The sequence below is a fragment of the Felis catus genome, chromosome B4 (genome assembly GCF_018350175.1).
Source record: "Felis catus isolate Fca126 chromosome B4, F.catus_Fca126_mat1.0, whole genome shotgun sequence".
NCBI lineage: Eukaryota > Metazoa > Chordata > Mammalia > Carnivora > Felidae > Felis > Felis catus.
Genome location: NC_058374.1, coordinates 105,267,491 through 105,283,354, shown reverse-complemented (window position 1 = coordinate 105,283,354; position 15,864 = coordinate 105,267,491). Strand labels below are relative to the sequence as shown.

Below are 15,864 nucleotides of genomic sequence, written 5' to 3'. Positions count from 1 at the left end.
GGAGTTTATCTGGCTTACTGGCTGTTTTAAGAAGACACTAGGCATAGTCTTACTGTAGGATCATTGAGCATGTTATTGCTTCTCCCTGAAAAGCTTTTTCGTCCAGGTATTCTAATGATAACACTTTTACCTAGCAAGAGAGGTCTTAATTCAAATGAGTTTACAATGTGTTACTTGTTCCTCCCTTCCTAATCAAAAACTTTAATTCCCATCTCTGAATCAGCTACTTCCTTTATTTTTATTTATTTTTTTCTCTTTAAAGTGTATCAACATATACAAAAAATATACTTATGATCATTTTTTTTATCTATCTCTCCTCATTAGAATATAAATGCCATAAAGGCAAAGATATTTTTTGTTTTTTCACTACTGCATCCTCAGTATCTATAACAGTGCCTGACACATGGTAGGAACTAATGAAATATCTGTGAAATGAATGCATGCACACAGGTATGAATGAATGAACACATTCTGGAAACAAAAGTTAAGAAGCCTTGGTAATGTTAGTGAGAAGCAAAGGTTTCTGGCATGTAGGCAGCAATATAGTTGAATCAAAAATGAATTCCATTTGTCCTCTTCTCTGGTGTCTGTGGTCACTAGTAAAGTTAAGAATTTCAGAATCTGGGTTTCTATCTATCCCCATGAAATCTGTACCTATTAAATCAGCATTTTAAAAGTAAAAGCTGTACATATATAATAGAGATCTTAAACTTCATTATTGTGAGAATCAAATACTGCTATAAAGTGATATCAAGAGAAAGCCTTTGTAAGTCTGTATTTTAGGTTATTTCATTCACTAAGAATAAGCCTCACTGCTATAATAAAGTCTCCTTAAAGCAGGCCTAACATGATACATTAAAGTATTTCAAAATTTTTTCTCCACACTTTAGAAATAAAATACTGTGCTGGAGGGGGAGTTAAGATGGTGGAGCAGTATGGAGACCCTGAACTTGTCTCATCCCTGAAACGCAGGTAGATCAGCACCAAACTATTTTGAATACCTGGGAAAATGATCTGAGGATGAACACAACAATCTGTATAACGTAAGCCATAGAACTCACAAGGTATATGGAGCAGAGAGGTGAACTGGGGGAGAGGAAAGCTGTGGAGGGTATGGAGCCATTTTCACAGAAAGAGGACACAAACAGAAAGAGAAAGGGGAGAGTGGAGGGCATCTGGAGATTGCAGGAAAAACATTCCCTTGAAAGTAGCTGGAGAGAAAGAGAAAGAGTGAAAACACTTGCAGGGGACTAAACAAGAAATTTGTTCCCCAAAACCACTGAGGGGAAGAAAGGAGAGGGTTTCAATACTACCAGGATTCTATAAACAGTGGAGCACACAGTCTAAAGGTTTGGAGATCAGTGTCTGGTGGCACTTTGGTGAGGAAGTAGGGTGAATCCTCAGAAGCAGGCAATGCAGGCTGAGGGTTTCATGTGCCACATGGGGAGAAGTGGTTCCCCTCCTTGGAGAGCATTTGGTAGAGGTCATACAGCCTCCCTACAGCCAAAGGTCCCAGCAGACCCCCGGAGAGCAGTGTTTGCTGGCATTGGGACAAAGATGCCAGGCAGCAGTGAGACCTGGGGCTGCCTGTGTGTTGTGATTTGCCATAATCTCTGAATGACCACACAAACATTTTCTGGGGCAAGCCGGCACCCGGCCATTGTTCAGTAAGACCCTCCCACAGAGAGTCGGTGCAGATCCGTCACCAGGGTCTATGAAGTGCGGGGTTTTGAAACACAAACCCACCTGAGACAAAACTCTGGAGCTGGAAAGAGGTACCAGACAGCTTGGACATGGACAAGGTAGAGGCAGGGAGTGGATGGAGGCCTAAGACAAAGGAGGGGTGCTTGATCCTAGGTCAGTGGGAGTGTGAAGTTCCTGTGTCAGAGACTAGGGAGCTGGGTAAAACCATTTCCACCTACCGTGTGCACGTGCACGCACAATGATCCACCCCAGTAAGCTAAACAGTGCCACCTACTGGAGAATGGTCATTATACCAAGCCCCATCCAATTGTGCCCTCCAAGCACGTCCCCCAAAAGATGGGGGGGGGGGGGGTCACTCCATGTGCTGCTTAGTGGATGGACTATAGAGAGCTTCATAGTTTCAGTTCTAAGGGAAACTGGCTGTAACTTCATTCAGGTTTCATTCTCTTTGACGGTTCATTTATTTGTTCATTTTCTTTCATTCTGTTTTTGCTTAAATTGTTTTCTTTCTTCTCTCTTTTCTTTCTCTTTCTTGGATACAGAAAGAGAAAAAATTATTTTTTACTTTATTTTTTATTTAAAAATTTTTGTATTCTAATTAATTTTATTTTTATTCTATTTTATTCTATTTTTTAATTTTAAAAATTTTTCTTACCTTCCCCCCTTTTCCTTTTTTTCTATCAAGCTTCTTTCAACAAGCAGAATGAAACACACCTAGGATCTAGCTTCCTTTGTTTGATCTTTGATTTGTTTTTTATTTTTAATATTTAATATTTTATTTTATTATTATATTCTCTTCCTCCAAAATGACAAAATGAAGGACAAATGAACCACAAATGACAAAATGAATTCACTCCAAAAGAAAGAATAGGAAATGACAGCCAGAGACTTAATCAACACAGATATAAATAATATGTCTGAACTAGAATTTAGAGCCATGATAGTAAGAATACTAGCTGGGGGTGAGAAAAAGCATAGAAGACACTAGAGAATCCATATCTGTGGAAGTAAAAGAAATAACACCTAGTCAGACTGAAATTAAAAATGCTATAACCGTGATGCAATCTTGAATGGATGCCACAATGCCAAAGATGTGCAAAGCAGAGCAGCAAATCAGCAATACTGAAGATATAATTATGGAGAATAATGAAGCAGGGAAAAAAGGGAAACAAAGGCAAAAAGAACATGATACAGACTTAGAGAACTCACTGATTTATCAAGAAGGAATAACCTCCAAATCATAGGAGACCCAGAAGATGAAGAGAAAGAAAAGGGACATAAGGTTTATGTGAACAAATTATAAAGGAAAACCTTCCTAATCTAGGGAAGGACACAGACATCAAAATCCAAGAAGCACAGGGAATTCCCATCAGATTCCACAAAAACCGACCATCACCAAGACATATCATAGTCAAATTCACAAAATACACAAACAAGGAAAAAATTATGAAAGGAGCAAGACAAAAAAGTCCTTAATCTATAAGGGAAGACAGACAAGGTTCACAGCAGACCTATTTACAGAAGCTTGGCGAGCCAGAAAGGAATGGCAGAATATATTCAACATCCTGAACTGGAAAAATTTGCAGCCAAGAATTCATTATCCAGCAAGGCTGTCATTCAAAATAGAATGAGAGATAAAGATTTTCCCAAACAAAAGCTAAAGGAGTTCGTGACCACTAGTCCAACACTGTAAGAAATTTTAAGGGGGATTCTTTGAGTGGAGAAAAGACAAAAACAAACAAAAAAAAGAACAATAGCAACAAAGACCAGAAAGGACCAGAGAACATCACCAAAAACAACAACTCTACAGGTAACACAATGGCACTAAATGCGTATCCTTCCGTACTCACTCTAAGTGTCAATGAGCCATAGAGTAATCAGAATGGGTAAGAAAACAAGATCCATCCATATGCTGCTAACAAGAGACTCATTTTAGACCTAAAGACACCTGCAGATTGAAAACATAGGTATGGAGAACCATCTATCATGTTACTCGTTGTCAAAGGAAATCTGGAGGAGCCATACTTATATCAGACAAACTAGATTTTAAAATAAAGACCATAACAAGAGGTGAAGCAGGTAATACATCGTAATTATATATATATATATCGTAATTAAGGAGCTTATCCACTAAGAAAATGTTACAATTGTAAACATTTATGACCCCAATATGGCAACAATGAAATATATAAATCAATTAATCACAAACAAAGAAACTCATTGATAATAATACCATAATCGTCGGGGACTTCAATCCCACTTACAGCAATGGAAAAATCAGCAAAGCAGAAAATCAACAAGGAAACAATGGTTTTGAATGACATACTGGACTGGATGGACTTAAAAGATATATTCAGAACATTTCATCCTAAAGCAGCAGAATACACATTCTTCTCGAGTGCACATGGCACATTCTCCAGAACAGATCACATACTGGGTTACAAAATTAGCCCTCAACAAGTACAAACAAGTACACACATGCAGTGTGTATTTTCAGACCACAATGCTATAAAACTTGAAATCAACCACAAGAAAAAACTTGGAAAAACCATGAATACTTAGAGATTAAAGAAGATCCTACTAAAGAATGAATGGGCTAAATCAAGAAATTAAAGAGAAAGTTAAAAAGTACATGGCAGCCAATGAAAGTAAAAACACAATAGTCCAAAACCTCTGAGTTGTGGCAAAGGTGGTCCTAAAAGCGAAGTATATAGCAATCCAGGCCTTCCTAAAGAAGGAAGAGAGGTCACAAATACACAACCTAACCTTACACCTAAAAGAGATGGAAAGAACAGCAAATAAGCCCAAAACCAGCGAAGACGGGAAATAATAAAGATTAGAACAAAAATCAATAATACAGGAATCAAAGAACAAAAACAAAAAATAATAGAACACATCAATGAAACTAGGAACTGGTTCTTTCAAAGAATTAACAAAATTGATAAATCCCTAACCAGACTGATCAAAAAGAAAAAGGAAAGGACCCAAATAAATAAAATCACAAAAGAGAAGAGATCACAACCAACACCATGGAAATATAAACAATAAGAGAATATTATGAGCAATTATATGCCGATAAATTGGGCAATTTTAACCAGTAAAGCAATTGAATCAGTAATCAAAAATTTCCCAACAAACAAGAGTCCAGAGAGAGATGGCGTTCTGGGGGAATTCTACGAAATATTTTAGGAAGAGTTAACACGTATTTCTTTAAAGTTGTTCCAAAAAACAGAAATGGAAGGAACACTCCTAAACTCATTCTACAAAGCCAGCATTACCTTGATTCCAAAACCAGACACTAAAAAGGAGAACCCACTAAAAAGGAGAACTACAGACAAATTTTCCTGATGAACATGAATGCAAAAATTCTCAACTAGCCAATCGGATCCACCAATACATTAAAAGAATTATTCACCGGGGCACCTGGGTGGCGCAGTCGGTTACGCGTCCGACTTCAGCCAGGTCACGATCTCGCGGTCCGTGAGTTCGAGCCCCGCGTCGGGCCCTGGGCTGATGGCTCAGAGCCTGGAGCCTGTTTCCGATTCTGTGTCTCCCTCTCTCTCTGCCCCTCCCCCGTTCATGCTCTGTCTCTCTCTGTCCCAAAAATAAATAAACGTTGAAAAAAAAAATTAAAAAAAAAAAAAAAAGAATTATTCCCCATGATCAAGTGGGATTTATTCCTGGGATGCAGGGCTGGTTCAATATCAACAAATCAATGTTATACATCATATTAATAAAACAAAGGATAAAAACCACATGATCCTCTCAATGGATGCAGAGAAAGAATTTGACAAAATACAGCATCCTTTCTTGATAAAAACCCTCAAAAAAGTAGGGATAGAAGAAACATACCTCAACATCATGAAGGCCATATATGAAAGACCCACAGCTAATATCATCCACAATAGGTAAAACTGAGATCTATCCCTATAAGGTCACGAACATGACAGGGATGTCTACTCTCACCACTGTTATTCAACATAGTGTTGGAAGTCCTAGCTGCAGCAATCAGACAACAAAAAGAAATAAAAAGCATCCATATCAGCAAGGTAGATGTCCAACTTCATTCTTCACAGACAACGTGATACTCTATGTGGAAAATCCAAAAGACTACACCCAAAAACTGCTAGAACTGATACATGAATTCATCAATGTTGTAGGTTATAAAATCAATGTACAGATATCAGTTGCATTTCTTTTTAAAAAAATTTTTTTTTTCAACGTTTATTTATTTTTGGGACAGAGAGAGACAGAGCATGAACGGGCAAGGGGCAGAGAGAGAGGGAGACACAGAATCAGAAACAGGCTCCAGGCTCTGAGCCATCAGCCCAGAGCCTGACGCGGGGCTCGAACTCATGGACTGCGAGATCGTGACCTGGCTGAAGTCGGACGCTTAACCGACTGCGCCACCCAGGCGCCCCAACATTTCTAAACACCAATAATGAAGCAACAGAAAGAGATATCCAGAAATTGATCCAATTTACAATTGCACCAAAACCATAAAATACCTAGGATAAACCTAACCAAAGAGGTGAAAAATCTATACACTGAAAACTATAGAAAGCTGATGAAAGAAATTGAAAAAGACACAAAAAATGGAAAAACATTCCATGTTCATGAATTGGAAGAACAAATATTGTTAAAATGTCAATACCACTCAAAGCGATCTACATATTCAATGCAATCCCTATCAAAATAACACCAGAATTCTTCACAGAGCTAGAACAAACAATTCTAAAATCTGTATGGAACCAGAAAAGACCCTGAATACCCAAAGTAATGTTGATGAAGAAAACCAAAGCAGGAGGCATTATAATTCTGTAATGCTTACAATTCTGTAAGCTGTATTACAAAGCTGTAATCATCAAGACAGTATGGTACTGGCACAACAACAGTCACAAAGGTCAATGGAACAGAACAGAGAACCCAGAAATGGACCCACAAACGTATGGCCAACTAATCTTTGACAAAGCAAGCAAGAATATTCAATGGAAAAAAGTCTCTTCACCAAATGGTGCTGGGAAAACTGGACAGTGACATGTAGAATAAACCTGGACCACTTTCTTACACCATACACAAAAATAAACTAAAAATGGATGAAAGACTTAAACATAAGACAGGAAGCCATCAAAATCCTAGAGGAGGAAACAGGCAACAACCTCATTGACCTTGGACGCAACAAGTCTGGAGGCAAGGGAAACAAAAGCAAAAATGAACTTTTGGGATTTCATCAAGATAAAAAGCTTCTGCACAGTGAAGGAAACAATCTATAAAACTAAAAGGCAACCGATGGAATGGCAGAAGATATTTGCAAATGACATATCTGATAAAGGGTTAGTATCCAATAACTATAAACAACTTATCAAACTCACCACTCAAAAAATAACCCAGTGAAGAAATGGGCAAAAGACATGAATAGACACTTTTCTAAAGAAGACATCCAGATGGCTATCAGACATTAAAAAATGCTCAAAATCACTCATCGTTGGGGAAATACAAATAAAAACCACAGTGAGATACCACCTCACACCTGTCAGAATGGATAACATGAACAACTTGCAACAACAGATGCTGGCGAGGATGCAGAGAAAGAGGAGCCCTTTTGCACTGCTGGTGGGAATGCAAACTGGTGCAGCCACTCTGGAAAACAGTATGGAAGTTCTTCAAAAAATTAAAAATTGAACCACCCTATGACCCAGCAATTGCACTCCTATGAATTTATCCAAAGGATACAAAAATGCTGATTCAAAGGGGCACATATACCCCAATGTTCATAGCACTACTATCAACAATAGCCAAAATATGGAAATAGCTCAAATGTCCATCAACTAATGAATGGACAAAAAAGATGGGATATGTGTGTACACACACACACACACACACACACACAAACAAAATGGAATATTACTTGGTGATCAAAAAAAGTGAAATCTTGCCATTTGCAACAACGTGGCTGGAACTAGAATGTATTATGCTAAGTGAAATAAGGTAGAGAAAGACAAATATCATATGATTTTACTCATGTGGAATTTAAGAAACAAAACAGATGAACATAGGGGAAGGGATGCAAAAACAAGACATAAAGAGAGGGAGACAAACTATAAGAGACTCTTAAATACAGAGAACAAACTGAGGGTTGCTGGAGGGGTGTTGGGTCAGGAGATGGGCTAAATGGGTGATGGGCATTAAGGAGGACACTTGTTGGCATGAGCACTAGGTGTTATATGCAAGTGATGACATCACTAAATTCTATTCCTGAAATCATTATTATACTATATGTTAACTAAATTGGATTTAAATAAATAAATAAATATAAACAAAAATATAAATAAATAAAAAATAAATTTTACAAGATACACTTGACAAAACAATAATGTGCTGTATGAATTTGAAGTTATTTATTATGTAATATTTCATATAAATAAAAGAATAAATGTAGTCTAAGAATGAAGTTATGAAGCACAACAATAAATAGCACTTATCTTAGTTGGGTTATCTCAGGGAAGATTCTACAACAAAGATTTAAGTATAACTGAACTATCTGGGAGGGAAAGAAACACTGGTAGGGAAGTAGATAAAAGGAGAAAGAAAGGCAGCCCAGTAAAAGGTATGCTATTAAAAAAGATACCACTTCAGGGGCACCTGGGTGGCTCAGTTGGTTAAGTCTCCGACTTCGGCTCAGGTCATGATCTCACACTCCGTGAGTTCGAGCCCCGCACCGAGCTCTGTGCTGACATCTCAGAGCCTGGAGCCTGCTTCAGATTCTGTGTCTCCCTCTCTCTCTGCCCCTCCCCACCTCATGCTCTGTCTCTCTCTCTGTCTCTCAAAAATTAAATATTAAAAAAAAAAAAGATATCACTTTAGCACAAGCTGGATTTAATCACAACGGGAAACTGAGAGCTAGTGTAGACAACATAGTTCACAATCATCTTACCTGAAATGTTAAGGAGTTAATGTATTTGCACATCAACTTGTATCAATCATTAATTCAAGGCTACTCACGGGGAGGAATTAATTCCCAGAACTTGTATACAGGTAGTGCTTTGCTTTAGCAGTCAGACAAAACCCATAGGGAAAAATGCAGATACTGCCAGGCAGAAGGCAAGCTGGCACACTAATGAAATGCCTGAGAAAATTTAGGTTAGACCTCCAACAGTATCTGCTATAACGATGAACCTACCAGCCACCCTATGAATGAGAATATGAGTATTTCCACTGTGCAGGACTATGTCTTCCTTCCATATCTCTCTCGTTGCTTCCTTGACCAGCAGTAACAACTATTCTCAAATTATTGTTCATGATTCCCCTGCTTCTTTAATAGCTTTTTTGTATGTATTTTTTCCATTAAGAATATACCATTATTTTGCTGAAGAGCTTTAAAAAAAATGGTACTAAAAAATATGTAGTCTTCTGTAAATTTTTCAGTTTTCCATTCAATTCTATGTTTCTTATGTTTAGCCATATGAGATGTATTGCAGTAGTTCAAATTTTACCGTGTAATTTCCCCTTTTAGTCCAGCTGAGTATCACTGCCTGTTCAACTGATCTTGACAGGTACTGCTAGGTAGGATACACTAGAAAAAAGCTGAAAATTAACTGCCTTAGCTCTTGCCTCTGACCCCTACCCTAGAGATCTATATTGCACAAGTGGCTCTGGATGCCTAGCTCAAGCTTTCATAGTTTTCTAGTCGCCCTCAAACTCTCCACAAGTCGGGAAGAATCCATGGAAAATATTCTAACACCCAAAAAAACTGAAGGAGGGAAAATTCTCTACTACTCCCAGAGATTGTTCTTGTAGAGATAAGAAAACTAATTTACTATTTTTTATGAGCCAGGGATAAGAAAAATAACTTACTATTTTTATAGGTTAATATAGGCAATCTTTGATTTTAATTTAACATCTGTTTTTACACATTACCATGTTTCCCAAAAGCTACTTTCACAACAGGAATGCATTGTGATTCTCCAAGTTCTAACACATAGTTTCTTTGAGTTACTATAATGAGGCAGGTGCCCCAGACCACAGCTTGGTAATCCACCTCCTTAGAACACCCAAGTGGCAAACAATTTTGCCAAATGTCATTATCATAATGCTGCCTCAAGTTGGAAACATAAGAAAGACAATTTTTTTAATGTTTATTTCTTTTTGAGAGAGAGAGAGAGAGAGAACAAGCACGACAAGCAGGGTAGGGGCAGAGAGAGAGAAGGAGACACAGAATCTGAAGCAGGCTCCAGGCTCTGAGATGTCAGCACGGGGCTTAAACTCACAAACTGTAAGACCATGACCTAAGCTGAAGTTGGATGCTTAACCGACTGAGCCACCCAGGCGTCCCAACAAAGATAATTTAAAAGACTGAAATTTGTGGTAAAACATGAATAGTCATATCTTATTTTTATTATAAATTTGTTATATTCACACTACATTGGGAAATGAGAGCACATATTTAAAATGTCTGACATATGTAACTTCAGCTATTATTTAATGACATTTAAATGCTAGACAGTGATAGTAGACAAAAAAATATGAATGATACAAAAAAAGGCAATTACCTTAACACCTGAAAATACAGACAAATTCTCTTACCTGCTTTATTCCACAGTAATCAGCAATACTGCTGATCAGCTCTGACATAACCTGAACTTCATGAGACTTTTTCAAATTCATAAACTCATCTGGTTTCACATTTTCACCTGAACAAAAGTAAAACAAAATTAAAATACCGCTATCAAAGGAACAAAATGTAATGAAAAATCATCAGTTAATCTTCATGTTTTCTGTAATTACATGTGACAATAACATATTCTATTGTCTCTGCATGATAAATCTCTATTAGTTTAGTTGCTATGAATCAAAATTTGAATTAAGAATATAAATAAGAAGATGGCCCATAGAACATTATTAAAAATGTTCCTTGACAGAAAACACAATTAACTACAAAGGAAAGGACTGATAACTGAACTACAATGTAGGGAACAATGGGGAGATCCGTAACTAAGTTATTCTGTATAATTCATAAGAAAGATTGACACAAGCCAATCTATCACTGCTCATGATAGAAAGTCTAACAATAAATTAAGAACACGTTGGAAAGATATACATATATGAACAATCTACTGCTTCTAGTACTAAAAAAACATGCATACATACACATACACAAACACACCTACCAGTTCTCTGTTTTTGATTTCCTCGAAGGGCTGTAAGCAACTGTTCAAAAGGAGTACATATTCCCAAGTTTTGTACAGAATAATATCTCACAGCCAAAGCAAAGGCTTCCACACTCACTAGCTTCTGGGAAGTTTCACAAAATATTTGGGGAAAACTGGCAATACCTAAAAAAAATGAGGATAAAAAGAAAAATGTTAGCAATAACTAGTTAATAGCTAACTTGGGTGAGATTTAAAAAATGAATGAAAAACACTGGATTTTTACAACGAATTACAATATTTCCATTTTGGTGTGAATTTTGAAAATATCTCTAATGACTCCATTATATTTATTATTTCGATTATTAGTTATTTGTAGCACCTGGTTTTCTCTTAGTGCTCACAATTATATATTTAAACTCTAAATTAAAATTCGAGTCTTTTTTTTTTTTTTTTGGTTCCAAAAGCCAAATATTTGGTTTAAAATATTGCTAAATTGCAGGTGCCTGGGTTGCTCAGTCAGTTAAGCATCCAACTTCAGCTCAGGTCATGATCACATGGTTCTTGAGTTTAAGCCCCACGTCAGGCTCTGTGCTGACAGCTCAGAGCCTAGAGCCTGCTTTGGACTGTGTCTCCCTTGCTCTCTGCCCCTTCCCCACTTGTGCTCTGACTTTGTCTCTCAAAAACAAATAAATGTTAAAAATTTTTGAAAAAAAATATTGCTGAACTGTAGTCATCACATAATTTATGAACAGTCTGGCTGACCTGCAACTGTGAATTTAAAGGCAATCAGCCTGCATGCACTGCACTGTTATTCCCCGTGCACACTGCATGTAGAATGATGGCAATGTCCCCAATGGTATAAATGTTACTGTAAAAGAGCCCTGCATCATTTGCACCGTGTAGAAATTTTGTGTTCACGTGTGTTCAGTGCACTATCAAGATGAGTTCAAAAACTACTCATGTTACATTCAGGTGAAAACAGTTCATTTTCTTCCCCTGGTCAGTTTTAAACCAGGCATTCTATAAGTTTATCATAGGAACTACCTATGATTTCCAAATGCTCACTCATCGAGAAGAGTATGGTCAACTGTCGTACTGTTTGCAAACATCGGGTACCTCTCTCTGTGTGAGGATCATGCATCCTTTTGAGCTCTAGTGTGGCCACATCTCACCAAAGTGAACTACACCATTTTCAGACAGACGTTTTAAGAGAATCAGAAAATTCACTATGCTTTCTATTCCCAGAACTGTAATCACTGAAACATGTGTCAAGGTGGAACCTGAGTCCTTGAATGAGGATGACACAGACATCACCACTGTCAAACTATGCTACAACATATAGAAAAGTAAACTTCATTCTTTTTAGTGACTGAGTTTTTAGGTTTATTACTGCAGCATAAGCTCGCCCATTCTAATGGGTACACTTGTGTACACTGACAGATTTGCTTTTTATTTGTTCAATTTCATTTGTCTAGGGCCATTTTCAGTACATTTAATGTATTTAGGAAGCTTACAAAAAGGGCATTCCAATTTGTCTTCAGTGGTTCAAATAAACTCTTCAGATAGATTGGTCTAATTAAGTTCATTCATTGAAAATTACTTTAAATAATTAAAAAAACCCCCACACATCCAGTGTTTAAATGAAGTATTTAAAATGTTCACCTTACGAATCACTTCTCAGCCTTTTGGCTAAGACCAAGTGTAGTAAAATGTTCACCTTACAAAAGAATGGTACAATCCAGGAAACAACTTTGGTTCTCCCAGAGAAACCAAACTACACGCTACGAAGTCTATTCTAGCATAGCTGACCCTCCATAGTTACTTGTAAAATTATAAAAGCTTATTTAAACACAAAGAATAATGATGCTCCTGACAAAATTTAAAAGAAGAAAATTGATGGAGGCTCTCAGAATTCTAAATAAAAACTACATGTTTAGATAGTATCTTTTTGAAGTTAATTAATATCTATTAAGATGTTGGTGATAATGTTTACCATGTTAATTAATAAGAATATGGTTGGCAGAGACCTGTAACTTCCATTTCTGAATCAACAAGATAGAAATATAAGCTATAAAATTACTATAGTGGATTTATTTAAGCTATATTTCACATATTATAAAGTTCTTTGGATATTTTACAAACTGAATTTACTAACACAGCCAAAAGAAATAAAATCCACATCAAAATATTTAGGCATGATACAGAGGGGAAAACTCAGTCAACTATTAAGTGAGACTCTCAGGTTTAAGGGCAGTCTCAACATCCCCAAGTTCCAGGGCAGCAATTTCTTAGAGTGTGATAGAATAAGAGTATTAAATCTCAAAGTGCAGAGGGACTATTATAGTAGTCAGTTATTGGACAATGTTGCCAACAGAAAGAAATGTTGATGTTTCTGTTGGAAAAGTAAAGGTTCAAATCAACTTAACTATTCTACTGAAAATACTTGAAAAAAAAATCCCAATCCAACCTGATCTAAATGTTGTTAATTTGCTTTTGATTATAGGCCTCAAAGTAATTTCAGAAATTTGGAAATCAAAATTACAAAACTATTATCTTTAGCAATGATTGCTTTAAACAAAAAAGATAGTGATCTGATTTAATCCATTAGTTTATGTTATTTAGGGTTACACCAGTTTATTCAGGTAGTCTAGAATCTGTGAAAAATATTTCTGAATTACAGAAATATTTCTAAAGGTTCAGAGGAGAGAGAGAGAGAGAGAGAGAGAGAGAGACAGACATGTCATGTTCTTACCTTTGCTTCCATCTCTGAAACAGTATGTAAGAAAAGTTATGTGGCAATGGTAATAGTGTATGTGGTCCTCACAGTGCTTCTCTAAATACTTGTAGGAGCTTGGGTTTGGCAACTGGCAAAACAGAAACTACAGTGCTACTCAACTGATATTTACTTAATTATTAATTAGTTCAATTTTTTTACACAGAAAACTTTGTTTTTAAATTTGTTGCCCAATGTGCCAGCATACTATGTGGCTTGATTATTTTGTAAATGTCTCCCCCTACTGGAAGCACCTGTTCTGCTTGATTGCATGCTTTGTCTTTAATTTAACTCTTATTTTTGTACACCTAGATCACTATTCCACAGAAATTTCTTATAATGTAGATTAATTGGGCATGAGAGAGCAAGGGGAGCAAAGAGATGGGGAAAATCTATTTTTCTGTAAATATGAGATCAGGGTATCTCTAAGAATCTTAAAAAAAAAACCCAGCAGAGATCAATGCACAAGGAAAGATAGAAAAGTCATATATACACGTTGGATTATAAAAATCTCAAAGTAGAGAAATGAATAATAACACTTCAAAACTAGAAATAGAAATATGCAATCAATATATTTACATTGTACATAGTCTACATATTTACATTCAATAAATAAAAATAAAGTTTCAAAAATAAATGTCTGTTATTTTACCTGAATGTTATTTACCACTTTAAGGAAGACAGAATACTGTTAGGATTCACAATAAATCAACATTATAACTAACATTTATTGCTCATATGCTATGTGTCAGGCACCGTGTTCAACAGTTTACATTTAATGGAATAGTCTAATGAGGTGATTACATAGTGGCCTCATCCCCATTTACAGAGTAAGAAACTGCAACCTAGAGAGCCAGGTTCACACACACACCAAATGGCAAGGCACGTGAACCTTGCTCACAAATCTCACTTTGATTAGCATGCCACAGCAGTCAATTCAGTGGGCAACAAATGAAAACAGGGAAGACAGCAGTTAAAACCGCTGGGCAAATCTGACGGTCAGAATCAGGTCTAGCCAGAACTCCCTCTGGCAGAGGTGCATACCATGCATGGTAATATCTGAAGATGGTTCATATTCACTTTGCTATGTTCTTAATTCTTTCACTTTACTTCCCTCAACACCTCCCTCTACTGGAAATTATTTTAAGGTTTCGAAAAATTTAAAAAGTAACTTTTACACATAGAACAACTGATAAGTCTCTGAAAAGGAAATAATGAGGTTTTATAATGAGAACTTGTTGTAGTATCTATTTCTAAAAACAAAGCAACCCGACTCCTTCATGCCATGCTACGCCAGCACTCAGCTGTAAAGCAACACCTTGGAAAGCAACAACACCTTGTACACAGAAGGCACTCAGTAAAGAGGGGATGAATGGATGAATGAATGAATGAAAACAACACTTTAATACACTCACTATTGCAGTATCACCAGCTATACTACGAGAAACAAATTCTAAGATTCTGTGGTGGCAGTGATCACTGAGGCCAGTGGGAGGACTTCAGTAGCACTGCTGAGCCTGTTAGAATAGAATCTCATCTGAGCCCTAATGACTATAATCATAAGGGGAGACAAGAGCAATTTAGAACATTTAGAATGTGATACAAGATAGAATATAATTATGTGCTAAATTTTGAGGTTTAACTGTGTTATAGGAGTTAGGACAAAGGTCACTATTGCTATTACACAGCCTAGACCTGTCCTATGGTCCAGAATGTCAAGAAAAAATCAACAGTGCCCTCTTAATAATCATCTTCAAAGGACATGGAAATGTCTTATATTCATTTGTACATGAATATCCTACAGATGCCTCCTATTCAAAAGGCTCCAAACTGAACTGAACATTCTCATGCTCTTTAAATAATGTCTTGTTTAATAACGTCCTTGCTCACTCAGTGCTGAAGTTTTTCCATCATCTTAAATGCTCCCTGTGCCCTTGATCCACATACCTAGCCACTCATCAATCTTAATATAAAAATGTCTTTCATTGTGGAATGAATCTCCCCATCCCATCCCCCATCATCACCACCAGGGTTCAAACTCTATTAGTTCCCACCAGTGCTACTGCAATAGCTTCACAGGTGATTTTTTTCTGATCGATAAAACTGCCATAAGCATAATAAGTGCTCAAAAGTGTTGCCTGAGTTCAATTGAACATGTTTCCTAAAATAGAAATTTACTTATATTCAATGCAAATTTAATTACATATTGTAAGGCTATAACTTCCACAACAGACTTAG

The 15,864-nt window shown here is 36.7% G+C and overlaps 1 protein-coding gene across 14 annotated transcripts in view; it reads right to left on the bottom strand.

Moving 5' to 3' along the window:
• Positions 1 to 15,864, bottom strand: part of METTL25 (methyltransferase like 25) — a 160,897-nt gene that overhangs the window by 125,094 nt on the left and 19,939 nt on the right. For all 14 annotated transcript variants that reach the window (XM_003989085.4, XM_045062114.1, XM_045062117.1 and 11 more), the window contains exons 2-3: positions 10,872 to 11,036; positions 10,288 to 10,394 (exon numbers count right to left, since the gene is read on the bottom strand). In XM_003989085.4, coding sequence (XP_003989134.2) covers positions 10,288 to 10,394; positions 10,872 to 11,036 — 272 coding nt within the window. The remainder of the gene's footprint in view (positions 1 to 10,287; positions 10,395 to 10,871; positions 11,037 to 15,864) is intronic.